Source organism: Pelmatolapia mariae, linkage group LG5 (assembly GCF_036321145.2).
Source record: "Pelmatolapia mariae isolate MD_Pm_ZW linkage group LG5, Pm_UMD_F_2, whole genome shotgun sequence".
Classification (NCBI taxonomy): domain Eukaryota; kingdom Metazoa; phylum Chordata; class Actinopteri; order Cichliformes; family Cichlidae; genus Pelmatolapia; species Pelmatolapia mariae.
In genome coordinates, this window is record NC_086231.1 from 15,598,817 (window position 1) to 15,618,297 (window position 19,481).

At 38.3% G+C, this 19,481-nt stretch overlaps 1 protein-coding gene across 1 annotated transcript in view; it reads left to right on the forward strand.

Moving 5' to 3' along the window:
- Positions 1-19,481, forward strand: part of cfap20dc (CFAP20 domain containing) — a 30,391-nt gene that overhangs the window by 7,548 nt on the left and 3,362 nt on the right. Inside the window, 6 exon segments of the mRNA XM_063474441.1 lie at positions 63-105; positions 687-803; positions 2,030-2,338; positions 10,745-11,086; positions 12,676-12,912; positions 17,967-18,028. Of these exon segments, the coding sequence (XP_063330511.1) occupies positions 63-105; positions 687-803; positions 2,030-2,338; positions 10,745-11,086; positions 12,676-12,912; positions 17,967-18,028 (1,110 nt within the window).

The window sequence follows — 19,481 nt, forward strand, 5'->3', positions numbered from 1 at the left end:
GTCTTCTTTTTTCCAATTTTGGTGAACCTATACAAGTTTTAGCTGCAATTTCCTTTTCGTAGCTGGCAGAAGCAGAACCTGGTGTGGTCTTCTGATGCTGCTGCTGTCTGTCTGTTTTAAAGTCTGACATGTTGTGCGTTCAGAATTGTTCTTCTGCATACCTTGGTTGCGTTTATTTGAGCTTATTTCAGTTACTGTACTTTGCCTCCCTATCAGCTCAAAGCAGCCTGACCATTCTCCTCTGACCTCTGGAATCAACAAGGCATTCTCACCCAGAGAGCTGCCTGCTCGGTGGATATTTTATCTTTTTCAGACAATTCTCTGCAAACTCTAGAGATGGTTGTGTGGGAAAATCCCAGCAGATCAACAGTTTCTAAAATACTCTGACTAGCTCGTCTGGCACCAACAGCCATTCCATGTTCAGAGACACTGAAATCATTTTCTTTCCCCATTTTAATGTTTTATTTGAACATTTCATTTGCATGTCATCCTAACCATTTCTGTTGGCTATTAGTGATTACCAGATTTAATATTTTCATTAATGAGCGGTTGAACTGGTGTACCTAATAAAGTGGCTGGTGAGTGTATATTCTATGTGTGTTGTGGTGGGCTAAAGGTGTACTATTCTTTTATATTATTAGGTGTTTCAGTTATAGTTAACATCTCCTTGGGATGCTGTACCTCAGCACCATAGAGGGAATAGTGAAAGCTGGGAAAGCTGCAGTCCTTCATCCAGCAGGCAGGAGAGCAAGCACCAGCCTCTGACCCTAGCAGAAAAGTCAGAACATGTAGCAGCCGATGAGGCTTAAAGCAGCCGTAAATAGACACCAGGAAGACATGTGATATCAGTGAAAAGTTAAGCACGACAGCAAGAGATGGGAACACGAAACAAAATAGAGCAATGTACTTGCTGGGTGATTTTGATGACTGCTTTGCATGTTATGATTTTAATAAGCACCTTGTTTATGCTTGAGAAAAACAATATGTGTTCCCACTCTTACTTTTTAAACTGGATTGTTGAAGTGTTGCATGAATTTTAAAAGATCTCATTCTACATTGGACACAAGCTTTTCCCCCCTTTTTAATTTTGCATAACCTGTGTCAAGGCCACTTGTGGGATCCCTCCCCCACAAACTCTCCCCGCACTGCTACCCCCCCCACACACACACATGGACACACCTATACCCACATTGTCCTTGTGAAGTGAGTGCATGTGTTCCGAAAGCTCAATTATGGATGTTTCTCCAGCAGTAAGCTCCTTTGCTGCAGCCCTGCCCACAGACGGAAAGCAGTTAGTTCATTAATGGTAATGTGGCGCATTAAATAAAAGTCAGAGGGACATCTCCTGGGCACAGGGTTTGCCACACAGTGGGCAATTAGAGAAAGTGATTATACTGTCGAGAGATTCAAATGTGCTCACTCATTCAAATTTAGGTGCCCCTTTCTGTGATCTCAGGCTTATCTCGCAGTATAAGGATTCATTGTTTCTCGCATACCAACAGAAGTGGATGCAGCATTCATTAAAGGCTAAAACAAGCTTTTATTCTCTTTGCTATGTATATACATATATGTATATAAAGTTAGCATAGGTGACATTTCATCAGTGACGAATTAACAGTAAAATGGTTTTCTTACTACTGATGTTTTTCTTCTTTTTTTGTGTATAACGTTTCACTGTACCTAATTAACCTGGCAGGGTTGTTAATAAGCGATACAAACATGTCAGTGCAGGATAACTTCATTAATGCTCATTTTGCCAGGTCGTTGAATGATTTGCAACCCTATTATATTGTTATTATGAATTTCGTGTGCACATATTCAAATCAAATTAGAATGACAGTAACCGTATGATTAAAAAGTAATAAAACAGTGATTTATTGCTCATTGTAATTTGACTCCATGTCTAATTGTTCACACGCGTTGTGAAAGACATACTTGGGAATTTGTACATTTAAAACTCTTAATAACGTTTCCTTGCAACTATTCTTTTGTTACTTGATCTTATTTTATCATCTTTCATTTAGATGAGTGCCACACTCCTGCAAAGGAAAGTTCAGCACTCATGGTCACAGAGTCTCAACTGTGCTCTGTGCAGCAAGGTTTGCCTTCTGACCTGAAGGTCTGGAACAGCTGGGAGAGTAATGAAGGGTCTGAGCCTCAGCTCACTCTGCAAGAGGAGGTGTTCACTTTCTCATCCCAGCCTCACTCACCCAAACGAGGACAAGGCCAGGGTGACCAGGAGAAGATGGAGATGAGAGATCGTCAGGTTCAGAGCAAGATTGGGAGGCGGTATGATGTCCAGCCCGAGGATGACTTTATTGGCAGTGAAAGTGATGAGGTATGTTAAGGGAGAGACACAAGCACACTGTTCTTTGAATTCACACACACACAAAGTGTTCCTGTCTTGCGGGGACACTTAATGATTATCTGTCAAGCAAAAACTGCTTTATATTACATGCACTACTAGTTTGACATGGAGTAGAAATGAAAAACTATGTCTAATTCACTAAGAAATCCTTCAAAATGCCCAAAGTTTGATTTATTTCTGTTTAATCAGGGTAAGTTTGAAGTACTAGCGTTAATTTTACTTTAAATTTTTGGTGAGTAGTATTTTATATTGCACATTTCATATTATGCATCAAATTTTCACTTGAAAGGTCAGAGTGGTTATTTATCATCAGATAATTTATTAATGGCTCTGAGACTTGTAACAAAAAGCGATGATTTTCTTTATGCTTAGCAAGGAGATTAAACTATGATCACAAAGAATGATCTTCAAAGACATGCTAATTGCTTTTACTTATTTAAAACTTTATAATAAATCTTATAATTCAGAATTAATATCCTTGTTGTGATTCTACAGGAGACGACTCAAATGCAGAACACTGAGCCAGGATTAATACAAAAGCTGAGGCTTTATTGACTGGCAATAAAACATGCCATGTACTTGGTAAAACAAAATAGGAATCCAGAAAGGGGCACAAGAAAAATAGAGACAAAAACTGAAGGAGGGACAGGCCAAAGTATACACAGAGATCCAATAAGAAAACAAAAAACAGGTGGAATCAGTGTTGGGAAGACAAAGACAGAATGTAAAGTTACAGGAAACAAAGAGGAAAATCAATTACCAAAAAAATATGAAGCAAAACCCAGAAATGAACAGGAAACTAACACACATACAAATTCGAGGAGATATATTGAATCAATTACATTATGTAAAGTTAAATACAAGGTTTTATTCACGCTAGGCTGTACCAGTTCCTTTAACAAATATGATCACTGCTACTGTGTGAGGAGCACATGTTGTCTGTCCAAGATGTGGGCATGTGTTTTCTGCCCAAGCATGAAACTCAGACACCCATTGCCTCTGAGAAAGTCAATGCATTAAGTAATTTATAAATCTGTAAGGCATGTGAGAGAATAGTGCGTCGCCGCTCAAAAAAATAAAAAAATAAACCCCTGTCCAAATTAAGCCACAAAATGCATAAAATTGTGAACCTCATTGTGCTCACAAGAGTGCTTTTCAAAAGCGTGTGTGCATGAAATGGGGAGAAAGCTTATTGAGATGCTGAGACAAATTGATGCGTGCTCAGGCCTGGATCATAAAGCACAGTGTGAGTGCAGTCCAGCAGACAAGGGGGGAGGGAGCACAGTTGTGCATGGGCACAGTACAAGACAACCATGTTTAGTGTGAACAGTACATCTTAGGAAACACAAGGCCAGTGATCTTACAATATCAAACTCAACACTCTTTTTGTTTTATGGCAGTTTTAAATTAATGCATTATATCTACAAGGTTAGCAACTACATTGAAAAAAAAACAACCAGATACTTGAAGTCATCTCTAAAATATTAATAGTGCATGTTCTGATTTTGTATTTTTTATTGTAAGAGCTTCTCCTAAGGCTCACATTTATCACTGACATTGTGTACAGGTGCAGATGTACATGTTGAAACTGAGGAGCCAGGGTTATCATATTGGGAAAACAGTAAAATAGATTGGTTTCAAAAAATGAATCTTTTATAGTGACCTTTGTAAATTGCATGTCTAACCTTTCTTCCATAAAGCTCTTTCCAGGTTGAACATTTCTTTAGAATTTGCATGAAATATTGGTTTGGAGAATGGTTTTATAACTACTTTCACCTCTGTCAAAAGAGCACAGCCATTTCAGCTTCCTTGGCTGCCAATTTATAGTGTTTGTTAAATAATCTAATAAAGGGCCTATCAGAACACTTATAAAGAATAAAAAAATACTGTAGGGATATATTGCCTCAGCATTGGGCATTGTATAGTTAGTACAGCATGCTTTTTCTGTTGTTGTTTCTTTTCTTTTTTTTTAAAGACCTCAGTACCCTGCTGTCCAAACCAGAACAATGTGTGTGAACACTAGACTGATTGAAAAAGTACCTATAAGGTGAATTGTAAAACTTTTCTTGTTTACTACTTTTTTTTTCTTTATCTTTGCTCTGTTTCCAAAAGGCATTGCTTTGTCTCAATATTATTTCTATCTCTGGCACCATCCTTTGGGGGAACTATCTTTGGAGTTTTCAGTAATTGTGTTTAACGGTTAAGGTTGACATCTACATACAAAGAAAAAAGGAAATTATAACAATTCACATATAATAATGTCACTTCTTAATACAGAGTTTGTCATCTGTTTGCATTAAAATGCTATTTTGGGGGATTTATAATAGCGCTATAATAAAAGGTTAGCAATGTAAAGGCATGAAGACATTTATTTTTGTGGCTGGTCTCATTGCATATGCATTTTCAGGAGTTTCTCTTTCAGAGTAGAAAAATTTGGGAAGGGAGAATTGAGAAATCAGTCTTACAGCTGTAATTTACTGAGGTTTGCGGTAGGCAGTTTACTGCTGTGTGTGCCATTGTTTCATACTGAAAGAAAATCATCTTTTAACTCATTTGCGCTTGACATAGCTGCCAACACTCTTATTTGAACAATCCCTTTAACGCCACAGGGGCACAGCTGCCTGCCAGAGTTTTCGGTCTGTCCTATAGGTTGTCACTCAAGTCCTCACCTCGATAGCTTAGCGCGAGGTCATATCTTTCCTTTTTCTAAACTGTGTTCTTTTCTTCTTTTCTGTTACATATTGTGTTTGTTACATAACACTGAAAGTATCTGTCAAAACAGCTGTTATTGGACCTCAGGCTGTTGTTAAACTTGTTAGAATAATGCCATTTACTGTAACTCTGGATTTTGTAGAGACATTCGACTCACAGATTGAGACTGAGTGTTGTCCACAGCTGGGGGTGTATCTGATTTTTTTTTCTTTGAGTTCAGTAAAATACCTGCAATATCACGCAGCATTCAGAAAAAAGGGGTGTGTATTTTTGCACATGTGGCACAGCAGTAGCTTTATTGGATCGCTCTGGATCTGATGGTAAATAATGTTTGGTGTTCTTCTACACCACTACACAGCTGTTACACACAGATTACATGGTTTTGCCCTCCATCACATGTATCAGGATTCATCCAGAGCGTCTGCCCCGATCCACCAAGTCCCCACTCAGTGTCTGACTAAAGATTTCACCATTGCCTTAGAACAAATCGATTTTCCCTCTGTGGCCTCTCCCTAGTCTAAATTACCATGGGAAAACACATATATAAAACCTAGACTTATACAATATTGTTTCCATCACAACAGAGGCAACAAGCTATGCCTCTGTTGTTAGTTGTTCTTTATTTGCGACCGGTCAATTTCGGCTGCTCTTGTTAAATGGTGTTGGTGATTACTGAAATGAACTGACTACGTTTGTGTTTAGAAATTGGAGAATTGTTAGTGGATCACCCTTAGAACTTTCTGCTTCCATCTGTTTTTTCTAGTCCAATTACAGCATCATACTAATTTGCCCTTCTTTGTACCTCTTAACGGTAATCAGCTGCTTTCACTCAGCTGAAAGCCGTTTAAAACCAGTAACAGAAAGAACTTTTATGTTTTCACTCTCCCCACCTACGACTTTTTGTTTTCTGGTCAGTAACGATTATTCCTCATAATGAAAAAGCCGCTATGAATGCAAAAGAAACCAGAACTTCATTTCTGTCAACAACAAGAGAGACCCATACCTGTTTAAAGGATGACTGTTATAGAACATCTCACTGTTTTCATAATGCTGTCAGTACAGCTTTTATACAGTAACAATAACAATGCTTATGTGACATGACTAATTAATGACGGAATCAATTTCATAAGGACCAATGAAGCATGGTGCGAGCTTGCGTATCAAGGACATCAAGGGAATGTCTTTAGCCGAGAGCCACACCTTCTGTCCAAGGTCATTGGGAGGGAGCGGAAGGCTGGCAGCGATGGGCATAATGCTGGTCTCTCTCGACCGTCTTGAGGAGGTCCTCCCTGGTACGGGTCCACACCTGCCTTCTCCTCTGTAGTTGTTGCTGTACTGTTGGCATGGTGAGGTCGGCTTCTATGGAGGGGAAGAGTGGTGGCTGGTACCCTAGAAATGCTTTGAAGGGTGAAAAACCAGTAGCAGAGGAGGTAAGAGAGTTATATGCGTATTCCAGCAATGCCAGTTGTGAGGACCAGGAGGAGGGGTTTTGGAAGGTTACACAGCGGAGAGCCGTCTCCAGTTCTTTATTTAGCCTCTCCAACTGGCCAGTGATTTGAAGATGAAAACCTGAGTTTACACATACCTTGGCTGAGAGTGCAGAACAAAAGGTCTTCCATACTTGGGAAATTAACTGGGAGCCCTGGTCAGAAACAATTTTTGTAGAGATCCCATGAAGCCTGAAAACATGATGGGTCAGTAATTTTGCAGTTTCAGTGGCAGTGGTTAATTTCTCGAGACTGGTGAAGTGAACAGCCTTGGAAAACCTATCCACCCATAAAAAAGTGTAGTGCTATGTAGGACCAAGCACGATCAGGTGTAGGTAAACACTGCAGTAGCCCCAAAGGGCGTTGAGTGTTACTCTTACTACAAGCACAGCTAGAACATGCTGCCACATAATCCTTTACATCCCTTTCCAATGATTCACACCACAAGTAACGCTTGAGGAACAATATAGTCCTACTCACCCCAGGGTGACAGTTGAACCAGGCGGTGTGAACCAGTGGATGACTGTAGAGCAGGCGGCCCGGTGCCAGCGTCTGGTTCATCCTGCAGGACTTTTTGAATTGTCTCCTCATAGTCTGATGTTAGTGAGCCCACTGTGCATGAAGAGTGGAGAATGTTTTGGGGCTTTGTTGAGTTAGTGGCAGCAGAAAATGGGACAGGAGGACAGGGCATCTGGCTTTTTTCTATGGAACTATTTTCTATGGAACATCAAGTACCATAGAAAATAGTAAAGTTAGAGCAACTTAGAAATAAAGACCAGTGAGCCTGGCGAGCATTGACTCGTTTAGTACTCCTTAGGTATGTCAGGTTCTTGTGATCTGTCCAAATGACAAAAGGCTGTTCGGCCCCCTGTAACCAATGCCATCGTAGTTCTGTTCAGTTGGGATTAGCTGGTGTGAGAAGAAGGCACAGGGCTGCAGCTTGCCTTATGGACTGGAGCATTGAGAGAGTACTGCCCCCAACCCCCGAGTCAGATGCATCTACCTCCACAATGTACTGCAGCTTGGTGTCAGGATGGACAAGAAGGTGGTGATGTGAACAGCTTCTTTAGTTAGACAAAGACAGCTTCAGCTTCTGAAGACTAGAGAAAGTATATTTTAGTGGAGGTAAGGCATGTTAGGGGTGCAGCTACCTGGCTGTTGTTGTGAATGAACCTCCAGTAAAAATTTGCAAAACCGAGGAACCGTTGGAGGTGTTTACGAGAGGTGGGGGTTGGCCAGTCCAGTCCACCACTGCCTAAATTTTCACTGGGTTGGTCTTCACAGGATCATCTCACACTTCTGTTTAATCAGTTTTCCGTTTGACGTTTATTCAGCTATAATCTCAGCCAAACCGATTTACTCACGAACAAATAAAACACTGAAAAAAGCCAAAAAATAACATTTTTAAGTTATCTAAGTGACTTATATATCATGTTTAACGTGAGTAGTGAAAGACCGCGGGGAGTTTGAAAATGATATGCCAGGAGTTTGCTCTAGTGAGCCTTGAACCCGTGACACGTGATTTGGCTAATAGCATGTTTCCTGTATCTTAGATTTTCCACAGATATAAACCAATAAAAGTTAAACAAGATTATAAAAATAAAAAATTGGAACCTAATGTTTGGCTTTCAAAGGAACTGAAAATAAATGTCTTGCGAACACCTATCTGGTCAAAAAAATGTAATCTTTATATTAACACATAACTGTGCTACAGTATTGTTTGGTCCGTGATTTTAGGTAGCTATTAGGTGGTTGCTAGGCAACATGACAGACTGATAATATGAATAATTAGTTATTAAATTATTAAATTATTGTTATTGTTGTGAAAATTAAGACAATATAATCCTTTTTATAAGGCGTTAAAGGTCCATAGATGCTACAGATGGGTCATTTTAGGCTGTAGGTGGGTGGTTGCTAGGCAACATCATGACATCAATATATGATCAAACAATATATGATATATAGATAAGAACCTTCAGGCGTCTAAGATGTACCTGTGTGCCAAGCTTGTTTGCTCAGCTCCTAATTGTGTAGGAGGGATTTGCAGACAGACACTGAATTTGTGTAGTAAGCTTTTGTTATCTATATTTGTAGATTATGATACCAACATTCATTTTTAAAACACAACTCAGTTGCCATCATGTAATAAATTTACAGCAAGATGTTAAACTAAGTAAGTCATGTATATGTTTTTCTAACCTGTTGTTTTGTTTTGTACAGGTATTGCAGATTGTGTGTTTGTGTAAATAATAATTTTGCTCTAAAATAATTTTGCTCAGAAAAATCAGGAGAACATTATGTTTCCTTATACTTAGAAAAAAAAATTTAGACAGAGATTCCAGTTTTGTACATATATTGATGTAATGGAATAATTTGCATATAAAAACCTGGTTTTGATTTATTTGTGTCAGGTTGTTCGTTTCTCAACTTGGAGCAATATCATCTTTCAAGGTGTTGCGTCAGCTTCATACAATTCTTTTGAGCAAGCATTTGCTCTTAAACATAGAGAAATATTAAAAGCAAAACAAAGAAATGAACTTTGAATGTATAAACTACTTTGAAATACATTAAAACCACGTTTGTCATTTTTTTTCAATATTTTCAGGGAAGTGCAGTTTTTTAAATGCAGTACCTAAGACAATGGACCATGAATTAGTTCATTAAAATGCATTCAGGATCATAAAAGCACCCATATCAGGGTTTCAGTAATACATATTGTTTATTGTTTATTCACCTTAATGTAAAAAAATGATAAAGTGTTGAAAAATGAGGGAAAACAAATAACATATAGAGCCGGTAAGCTACAAACCTCAAGGGGCTTGTGATAACCTTTCACCCCACAACAAAGCTCAGAGATGAAAGAAAACACCAAAAAAACAGACAGCATAAGGAAAAAATATTGATCTCCAAGGCCCAAGGAAAGCTTCGAGCTCTTAAATTCATGAGAAACAAAGACTACATTATGAACAAAGAAATGTTTTTGTGATAACAATCTGGTTGTGAGTATCCCACAACTGTGATTCTTTCTATTGTATGAAGAACTGGCAATGGCTGACGTGAAAAGTGGGAGGATAGTAAACAGCATCTTGTGTTTTAAATACTTAATCTTTCAATTCCATTAGCAGCATTTATTAAAATAAGTGCGATACATCTATTTTTCTGGGTGATGTATTTAATGCAAGTGATTTGTAATTTTAGTTTTTTACCAGTAGTGCAATATGACTATTCTCATATTTTTTTATAACTGTTGCGATGAGTTCTAAGTTTGATCCAGATTTAGAGTAAAAGAACAACTTCATATGAGTAGAACTCCCTTATTCTCTGTCTGCACATACAGTACTGCATGTATGTTCCAAAAGCTAAATACACAGTGCCAGCATCTGGATGATGTAGTTAGCTTTTTACATCTGTGTTGACTACACTTACTTATCTTGGTTCAGGATGGTCAACGGTTTTATTTTTATCCATCCATTTTCTTCCACTTAACTGATTACTTAACCGTCACTGGAGCCTTTCCCAGCTGTCACAGAGCAAAAGGCAGGGTACACCCTGGATAGGTCACCAGTCTATCGCAGGGCTAACACATCAGTAATTAACCTAACCTACCCCCAAGCGTGTCTTTGAACTGTGGAAGAAAGCCAGAGGGAACCTACAAGTAAGTACAGGGAAAACATGCAAACTTTTCACATAAAGACCCCATCTGGCTGGTCAGTATTAACCTAGGACCTTCTTATGGTGAGGCAACAGTGCTAACCACTGCAGCACCAAGTTTTTTTTTTCATTTTTTCTGGTATGAATCCAGATTGTAATCTCAATGTGGAAACGAACTGCAAAGGATCAGATCTCTTTCAAGAATACAGACTTAAATGTGTGATATGCAGATCTCTTTGTGTTGAGTATTCCTTTTAATGCTGAGACGACCAGTGTAGTTCTTGCATATGCAGTATCTTATATAATCTCTTTGGTACAGTAGGATGTGGGTTTGAAACTACAATACCAAGTTGCAGCTCTAAATCTGAAGGTGTGAGAGATTAGCAGATAAGAAGAAAATGCTATTATAAATGTGAGGTTAATTTAAAGCTCAAACACCAAAAGAGAGCACGAGAGAAACATTACTCAACTAGTGGGTAGAATTTAATAATTTTATTTCCCAATGGTGTCCTTGTATTTCTTTCAGGATAACAACTTCACCATGTTCCAACATCAACAAACAAGTGGGTCCAATCTTACATCTCCCAGAATGCTTGATCCAACTTTGAGCACACAACTTGAAGGTCACCCTGGATCTCCTAATGTGAACCTAACACCTCCACTTAACACCGGTATGCAGCCTCATTCCAGTGGGAAAGCTGAACCTGGGCTGTTTCCCACACGGTGCTTCTCACCTAATGGACTGGAACAGAAGCGTGGTCCAAGAGTTTCAGAGAAAGTAAACCGGGTTCTTGATGTGAGCAGCAGCATATCAGTTTGTAGAAGACTCCTGCAAGAAGTCAAATTGGATGATTCAAAACAGCACAAGGTAGGGGTTACAATTTTAACAACCATCAGCTCTCACCCAGTATCATGGCTCAGTATTTTAGTGATAGTTACTCATAGCTGAATAGTGCTGCAATTTATTGCTGAAAAAAGAGATTCAGATCACCTCTTATTGTGTCAACACCCAGGAAGGCATGCTCATTAACATGTCACACTTACCAGTGAAGACACACTTTACAACCCATGAAAAATCTTGTTCATTTGCATTGAAAAGAAAAAGTTAATATTTGTTTTATTCATATTTTTTATATTAACTTTAAGATCTTTAATTTTATTGTTTCAATTCAATTATTTGCTAAAAATGAGTGGGGTAAGGGGATGCCCATAGCTCAAAATCAGAGAATTAAAATTGCAGCTTTACAGAGCTTTTAGACTCATTCAAGCACATTTTTGGTTTCATGCACTGCAAATTTCCAGTCTTATTGTCTGAGCCTGAGTCTGAGTCACTCACAACAAGCCCCGTAGGCAACTGTTTCCACTAAAAAAGCTTTGATGAGTCCACTACACAATATTTGTCTAGGACCAAACATCAAAAACACAAAGTTATCAAGTGGCAAAAAAGAAAAAAAGTTGAGACTGAGCAGGCTAGCTCAAACAGCCAGACATGTTTGTCTGAAGTTGTTGGAGACCACAGCAGAATAAAAATGAGGGCTAATGTTTATATGTTTTACCCTCTTGAAAATTGATTAATGCAGCATGGTTTAATGAAAATTATTTTGATTAAATTCCATCTTTGGTAGATGGGTTAACTCAATTCTTTTAGTATGCAGTCATAAAGGTGCTGAGCTCTAACTGTGATGTGCAAGTGGGGGTTTGGAGTCCTTGTGGCAAATGTGCAGCTTATTAAAAACTTTGATGTTCGTACACCCAGCTGTCTCTCTTTACTCATAGTAATGTGTGATCACTGCTGATTTGGACAGCTAAAAAGAGCTGGGGAAAAGGTTTGCCGGATCAGTCTATGGTCTGTTACAAATTGAGGTAGGCCCCAGCACCAGTTGAAACGATCCAGGATCAGAGGATAGTCAACTGAAGCGATCACAAGGCCTGAAGGGAGATCTGTCACTTGATGGTTGCTTTCTGCATTTACACAACTCGCTGCTGAGTGATATCCCAGTTTCCTTCATCAGTGTAGCTCCTGACTGCTGATTTGTGCCAACTACAGCAGGCAACATGCAGTGAAGGCTTTGACTGAAAGATTGTCTGATGAATATGACAAGGAGTTTGTTTCCCTCCCTGCAGCCTTGGTTTATTGACTGCTATTGATTCGTCACCAGGGTATCACAAGACTTCCTTACACTTTGTCAGAAAAATCCTGTTACCATAGTAGTCTGCTAAATCAATAGATCCACAGTTAAAAGACATTTCCTCAGTGGGTCAAAACAATGGCGTATGTCCAGAATTGCCTTGAGCTCTATCTGGGACTAAAGCTTATTGTTAAGACTTTCAGTACTTTATTTGTCTGCACAAAACATTATATCAGTGTGTATATCTGACTGTGACTAAGTGCAGGGTATTGTATTGTGGATTGCTCCCAAAAAGGTAATCTCGGTTTTATTGGTGATAAATTTGAAGGAAGAAGAAGAAGATGAGACACTAAAGCCTGTTGATTCCAGTCATTGCGACTTGGACCTGCTCGGCAGTCCGCAGACACAAGATGATGAGGAGCTCCGAATGCTGGCTAGCCTAAAAAGAGAGCAAGAGGAAGATGAATGTAAAGCCTCGGGCCTCAGTGCATCTCAGATCCACCGGTGTAATGTCAGCATCAGCATGAGCAGTGACGATACTTCTACATGGACCCACATCTCTCTGGTCTGTATTGTCCAGCTTTGCTACTCTTCATATTTTATTGACTCTTCGCTAACAAGCAGCACATGTGCAGCTCATCTACCACTTACAATCATTAGCACGTTGTTCCTCTTTTTGTCCTCCTGTCTCGAATATTTTGTTTGACCCGGGTTGATCCTCATTCTTGCTCATTTCCATTTCAAACCCCAACTTACACCACCATGAAGTGCTAATGCACCTCTTCCACCAGTATGTTTTTGCATTATAAAAGGTTATTGAGATAGAAATACATTAATTGGCCTCTTCCAGTTTTTAAATATACACTGGCGCAATATCCACAGGTCCCTCAGTGACTAAAAATTATTTAGGTCATTTGAAAATTTCCCCAGAGATCTTTTTAGAATTCAAAGATGGTGCAGTTTTCTCTTGGCTATTGAAGGTCATTTAGATCTATGGTCCATTAACAAAAGTATGTTTCAGTTATGGAGAGATAACACCATCATGCCTGGCTCTGCTGAGTCCACTGTAGGATCCCCAGTGAATAAAATCATTACAAATTCTTGAGTTATACGCCTGTTACCATTTCCGTATATTCAGGTATCCATTAATGTCCTAAGATTTAAGGACACAATGAATAGTGCTATTACCTCAGGGATTACTACCTCATTGTTCCCATTGAGGACACAATTATGTGGCCACCAATAAAGACATGTATCTTTAGACCCCACTTTAGGATTTACATTTTACTCTATCATGCCCTGAAGTTATGTTTTTTTTCTTTCTATCTTTCTTTTTTTTTCAATTAGCTGTTGTGTTTATAATTGTAATGTATGGCAACAGCACCACCAACAGTATTTTAAGAAAACACTTTGCTGATAACTATAACGTGAAAGTGAGGAAGATAAAGAAAGATACCACACATTAAACTGACCACAAATGAAGAGAAATAGAGATATAACTTTTTAGTGAAGCTAACACCTAAAACTTCCATCAAAAGGATAGATTTCTCTAAAAAAGACACTAAGTGATTTCAAGACCTAAATAGTCATTGTCTGGGGCTGGGACTCCTCCATTGGCAATGATAATCCATCTCTGGACCCTGGATGTTGTGATTCAAGTGGTTTCTGCTGCTGTGATTTATGGCAGTGCAGACAAAACTTAACCTCCAGACAAACGTGTGCTAAGCTTCCATTACAATGTTGAAAACAAAACACAACAAAAAAAAATGTTATATAAAAAGTGTTATTATTTAATTCTTCAATAAAGAGTCTTACATGTTCACAATTAAGAAAAGGGTGCAAGAACAATGGCAGATAAATAATTGTAGTTTCATATTTTTTGGTAGCTCATTCCTATTTGTAGGCAGCACAGTATTTAAATCCATTTTTTAAAAGTACAGCTGTTAGTATGTCCTATGACCTGATATTCTAAGTACTGTATTTAAATTTAAGCTCTGAACAAGGCAATCTTTGTAAATAAACGACATACAGTCTTACTCTCTCCCTGTTTGTTAAGGATGAGTATCCCACAAAGAATGACCTGTGATAGATCATAACACACTGTGGTCAAGCAAACATGCATATGAGCCACTGTAAAATAATCTCATAAAACATGAGTTTTTTTCTGTATAAAAAAAGTAAAACAAATTTCTCTTTCATTTTCTAAGTTGTCTGGGATCCAGTAAGCATCCTACGTATTTAGAAACACTAACAGATTCAGTTTTATGACCATGGGGGGAGTAGGCTGGTTACTTTGTGGTGACCTCGTGAATAGCATGCACTTAGTTTTATCACTTTAAACTAAGCTTACTTTTGACGAGAGATTTCGGAAATGCATCAAAAGAGGCTGTAGATTTGCAAAGGTTACATCAAGGGAAGAGCCAGTGGCATATAAAATTGTATAATCTCCATAAAAAAATGTACATTATAGATTAAATGTGAAGAATTAGATTTCTGACACAGTGGTATGTTGTCCTAGATGTGAAACATATTCTTTGTGGACACATGGCTACAGCAGTGTCATTTCAGAATAAAAATGATACATTTGTAAATCTGATAATTGCTGTACAAGTGGGAGACTGACTGAGATAAAAAATGTAAGCAGTGTTTTTAGTAATTTAACCTGAAGAGTGATTATTTTTTTATTTGATAAAGAAAATTGACTAATTTGAAATTCTGGCATCAAAATTGTCCTCCTGTAGAATGTTTCAACATAAAGTTACCCTGTCAAACACATCTCGTGATGGAATTAAAGATTTAAAAACATTTAGCCATATCGCTTTAATTAATGGGAGGTTGGTAATTAAAAAGTTAAAGTGATTTAATGATTATGTGACTGTGAAATCTACAATAAATCGAAGTGCCAAATGTTTTTTTTAAAAAATGATTTTACTAAATCAAACGATCAATCTGCAGTTATATGTTGGATTATTATCCAGTCCCTGCCTCAGTCCTGCAGCCACCCCTCACTCAGCATCTCAGAGTGCCACTCACTCACAAGTTCTCCTGCTGCACTGAGGGAGACTCAGCGGTGCATCACGCTGTCAAAGTGTGTGCTTTGTTAAGCAGGAGAGGAAACCGCTGGGATTAATTTGTAAATTTGACTGCTCTGCTTTGGCAAACAGATAATAATGCTTTGTTAATGACAAATAAACACTGTTGATCTCTCTCATTTTTGACCAGTTACTTCCACCACGTAGTTGATGGGTTTGGTTTCTTAGCATTGTTACATACAAAAACCTTGACTATCTGAATATCGGAACAACACTAGTAAAAACCTTCATCGTGAGAAAAACTGCTTGTTTTTCTCATGATGTGTCTTCTACCAAATAAAAAATACATTATGGACACAAGTCTAGGCCTAAATATTTGATTTTCTTAGGACGGGGTCTTTAAATTTAATGGAGTTTATTATTATTATATGTGTTATTACAGAAATTATATTGGAAGGAAGAGTGAGAGGTCTGAGATTTAGTTTTGTAATACTACCCAGTCTGTAATTTTTCATGGGCAGATGTAGAGTGGGAATAAATAATAGAAAATAACCACTTGAGGGGAATTCAGCCACCATTCATTTGTCTCAAAGAAAATGCCTGGTTAAAAAAAGCAGAAAGCTATGGAAATAAATTATCTATCATTGGTTGACTTGACCTCTCTGCCAAATAGGTTTGCGCAGCATAGGTTTACAAACAAACACTTTACATGCACTGCTCTGTTTTAATATTTTCCTAATAGATAGTTGCAGAAACAGAAATCAGAACCTCAGACGATGTCGATCAGATACACGTGAAGCTCTTTAGATTTCTGATTGTTTGATCCGGCATACAGGGGAATAAAGGATGTATAATGGTTGATATATAAAGGGAAGAGTCAATAAAGTCCAAGGTGTTTCCACCAGGGAGACAATACAAACATTATAGATGTCAGCTCCAAGAGCAAATGAGAAGTGTGTGGGTTTCGCAGACACACAGCAGATAGTGTGCCAGGCAAGTCATCACATTGACTCCCAAGCTACTGACAGCCAGCGCTGCTATATTGAACATCCACACCACATTTTGCTGTTTGGTCACGAGGTGATGTTTGTTCAAAATAAGTGATGCACTTCTGTTGGCAGCAGATGTACTTAGTGCTCTCTTTGAAACTGGAGTTCATGCAGGTGCGATCGACCATGTGAGGTACTGGGTTTAATGTTACAGTTGGAATACAGAAATGGTTGCTATTTCCTAGATCCCCAGAGTTTCTCCATCCCTTGACAGGCAAGTAACTCATCATCATCATCCTCAGTCCATATTACCAGCAGAATTCCACAGGCTGCAATTTTAGGTCCTGTCTTATTCTAAGAAGGTGATTAGATAAAGAAGGTACGGAAGCATACAGATAGCTAAAATAAACTCAAGCACTGCAAGGACTGCAGCTTCAACATGAGTGCTTCTTCATCAAAGTCATGTAATGTAATAGCCTTTAACAGCCACTACGCTTAAAAATCCTCCTGAGGCTATAATATGGTCTTTAACTCTGACAAGATGGAGAGGGTAATGTGCTTGTGTTTCATGCAGCTGAAAATGAGTATATATTAAAAAGGAAATCATTGCTGTCTTCTACCTGTAATTCTACCTATGCTTTAGGTCTTTTATACTTACAGAGTATAGGGACATCTAAAGTTTTGAACACGTTATTAGATTCCACGGATTTCTTGATCACGGTTTGCTCACTCATCCCTCCTGTTCCTTGCTGCTCAGATTTGTCATACTTGATTTTTATGCCAAGGCACAAAACATAGAATTGGTTTTTTGCTCTGACCTGAAACGGCAGTACAAGGATTTCCATAAACTGTAGATTTGTAAAGAAGAAGAAAAAAGAAGAAGAATAAAGGCTAATTTGTGGTTGGACTAAAGCTTTTGTTAAAAAAGAAAAAGAAAAATGTTCACTTAGCTTAATTTTCTCAGGTGGTGTTCTTTATGTGTAATTTCAGGGAGCCTTGAACGGGCAACTTTGTGGATGTCCTGGACAGCTGTGTCTCCACAAAATGTTGCTCCTCATGCTTTATTTATATCTGAGTGACACCTCACAGCACGACATGCACAGTTTAATTCTCTGGCAAGACTGCATTAAATGCATTAATTCATGAATCTGCACAGGAAAAATTATAAATTTATCTCTTGATCCCTGAAGGACTCAACCTGTATTGCAAAAGCAGTGAAATATCAAAGCACATTGCAACAGTTGCCTTTGACTCAACAACACGATGTGCACAACAGTAGCGAAAGGCCCAGTGACACTTATCAGTTGCAGGTAAGTGTTGTGGCACAATTTTCATAGAGAAACAGGGCGACTGGGCTTAAAAAGGAGTCGAATGGCAGCGACCTTCATTACTGCCTTACTGAATGAAACAGGTCACTCTGAACCAAAAAATATTTTCGATTTTGATGTGCTGCACAAGTAAATCTTTTTCCTTTTTGCGCCTTAATCGAGTACTTAGTGGTCTTTTCAACTGAACCTAATGAGAATTCTTGGGAAAAATGATTTGCATTGGAGCATCTGGTGACATTTTAACACAGCTTTCCTCTACTTCTGCTCTAGCCGACTAATCAGGGACACCACTATCAGACGGAAATGAACCCCTTCCTGCAATCAAACCCCAGGTAAGAAGTGTGTGTTATTACACTTTAAAGATTTTTTTAGCATTCCAGTGTATTATACATGGAAGTGTGACTATTAAGAGTCCCTTTATTTAAAATGAACGGACATGCTTTATCCAAAAGCCCAACTTATTTTAAATTGTTGATAACTTCGGCGAGTAGAATATAATTTTTAAAGCCCTGCTGGTGTGTACCTTCAAGCCTCTATTTATAATTGGCTCCATCATCTAGATTGGATGGTTACCAGTCAGTGCAATATTTGTTGCTAAATGTCAGCTGTCAGGTAGATTTTCTGAATGGGGCTAACCTTACTCACATGAGTGCAAATAACCTGGAGGTGTGGTAGGTACAGTTCTTTTATTCTCTTAACACAAAAACAAATTTGCATTTTGATAAGGGTAATAGTAATAGAGAAGCTAATAGACGAGAATAGTACTGTTCCATCCCCACCCTCCAAATAGAGGCTTCAAGTTATTATTTCATATACAAGATATACATCTGTGGGGCTTTCAGAGTTTGATCGTGTTCATTTCCTTCCGATAGTGGTGCCTCTGATTAGCTGCCCAGAGCAAAGGTAAAAGAAAGCAGTCCGAAGATGTGTCATTGTGCTTGTCAGACTTGTCAGAAGTTGTTAAAGCATTTGTTTGTTTGCTATACAGTAGACATCAGGTTTCAGATTCGCCTGAATTCAAAATGCATGTGTTAGATTTTCTGCACAGCAGGAGCTTCAGTTCAGTAATTCATAATGCAAAACAGCCATAAGACACGTTCCACCTTGCTTTGCCTACCTACAGCTTAAAACCAAATAAAATTCTAACTTCAAAAAGAAAGAATATTGATGAATGGCTTTGTATTGCTGAGGGCGAAAGAAATAAAGTGTTATATCCAGTATCAACTTAAGGCTTATGCAGTGTGAAACAGAATAACAGAAAAGATATTTTACAAGTTGGAGAAAAGTACCCCTCCCCCAAAAAGTAAATAACCACCAGAGGTTTATCAAGTAAAGCTAAAGAAATTTTGCAAGGTTTCACAGACTTCTGAAAACGTCCTTTGACATGTGTTGAAAATTACAGATTGTCATTATGTAGCAGTGAAAAGAGAATGACTAGATTTTCTCCCCCCTCGTACTCGAAAGTTAAATAGGATTTGTCATTGTCAAGGCAAGATGAAGTAAAATGTTTTCTATAACCATCATTTTTGTGTGTGTAAGTGTGTGTGTGTGTGTTTTCTTCTAATGTTCCTTGAAGGGGAAAATAGCTCAGAATTAAGGCTTGAGTCAAACACCTCTTGGAACAGATTCAGTGTGTTGATTTAGAGCACAAGGTGAAAGAGTCTCAGAAATACAGCTCAAATACTTTCAATTTAACAGATTAACACTGGGAGGATATTACTGCCCACTTCACAACACTGAATACCATTATTTCAAACTCGCTTTCAGGTGTTTTTTATGCGTCTA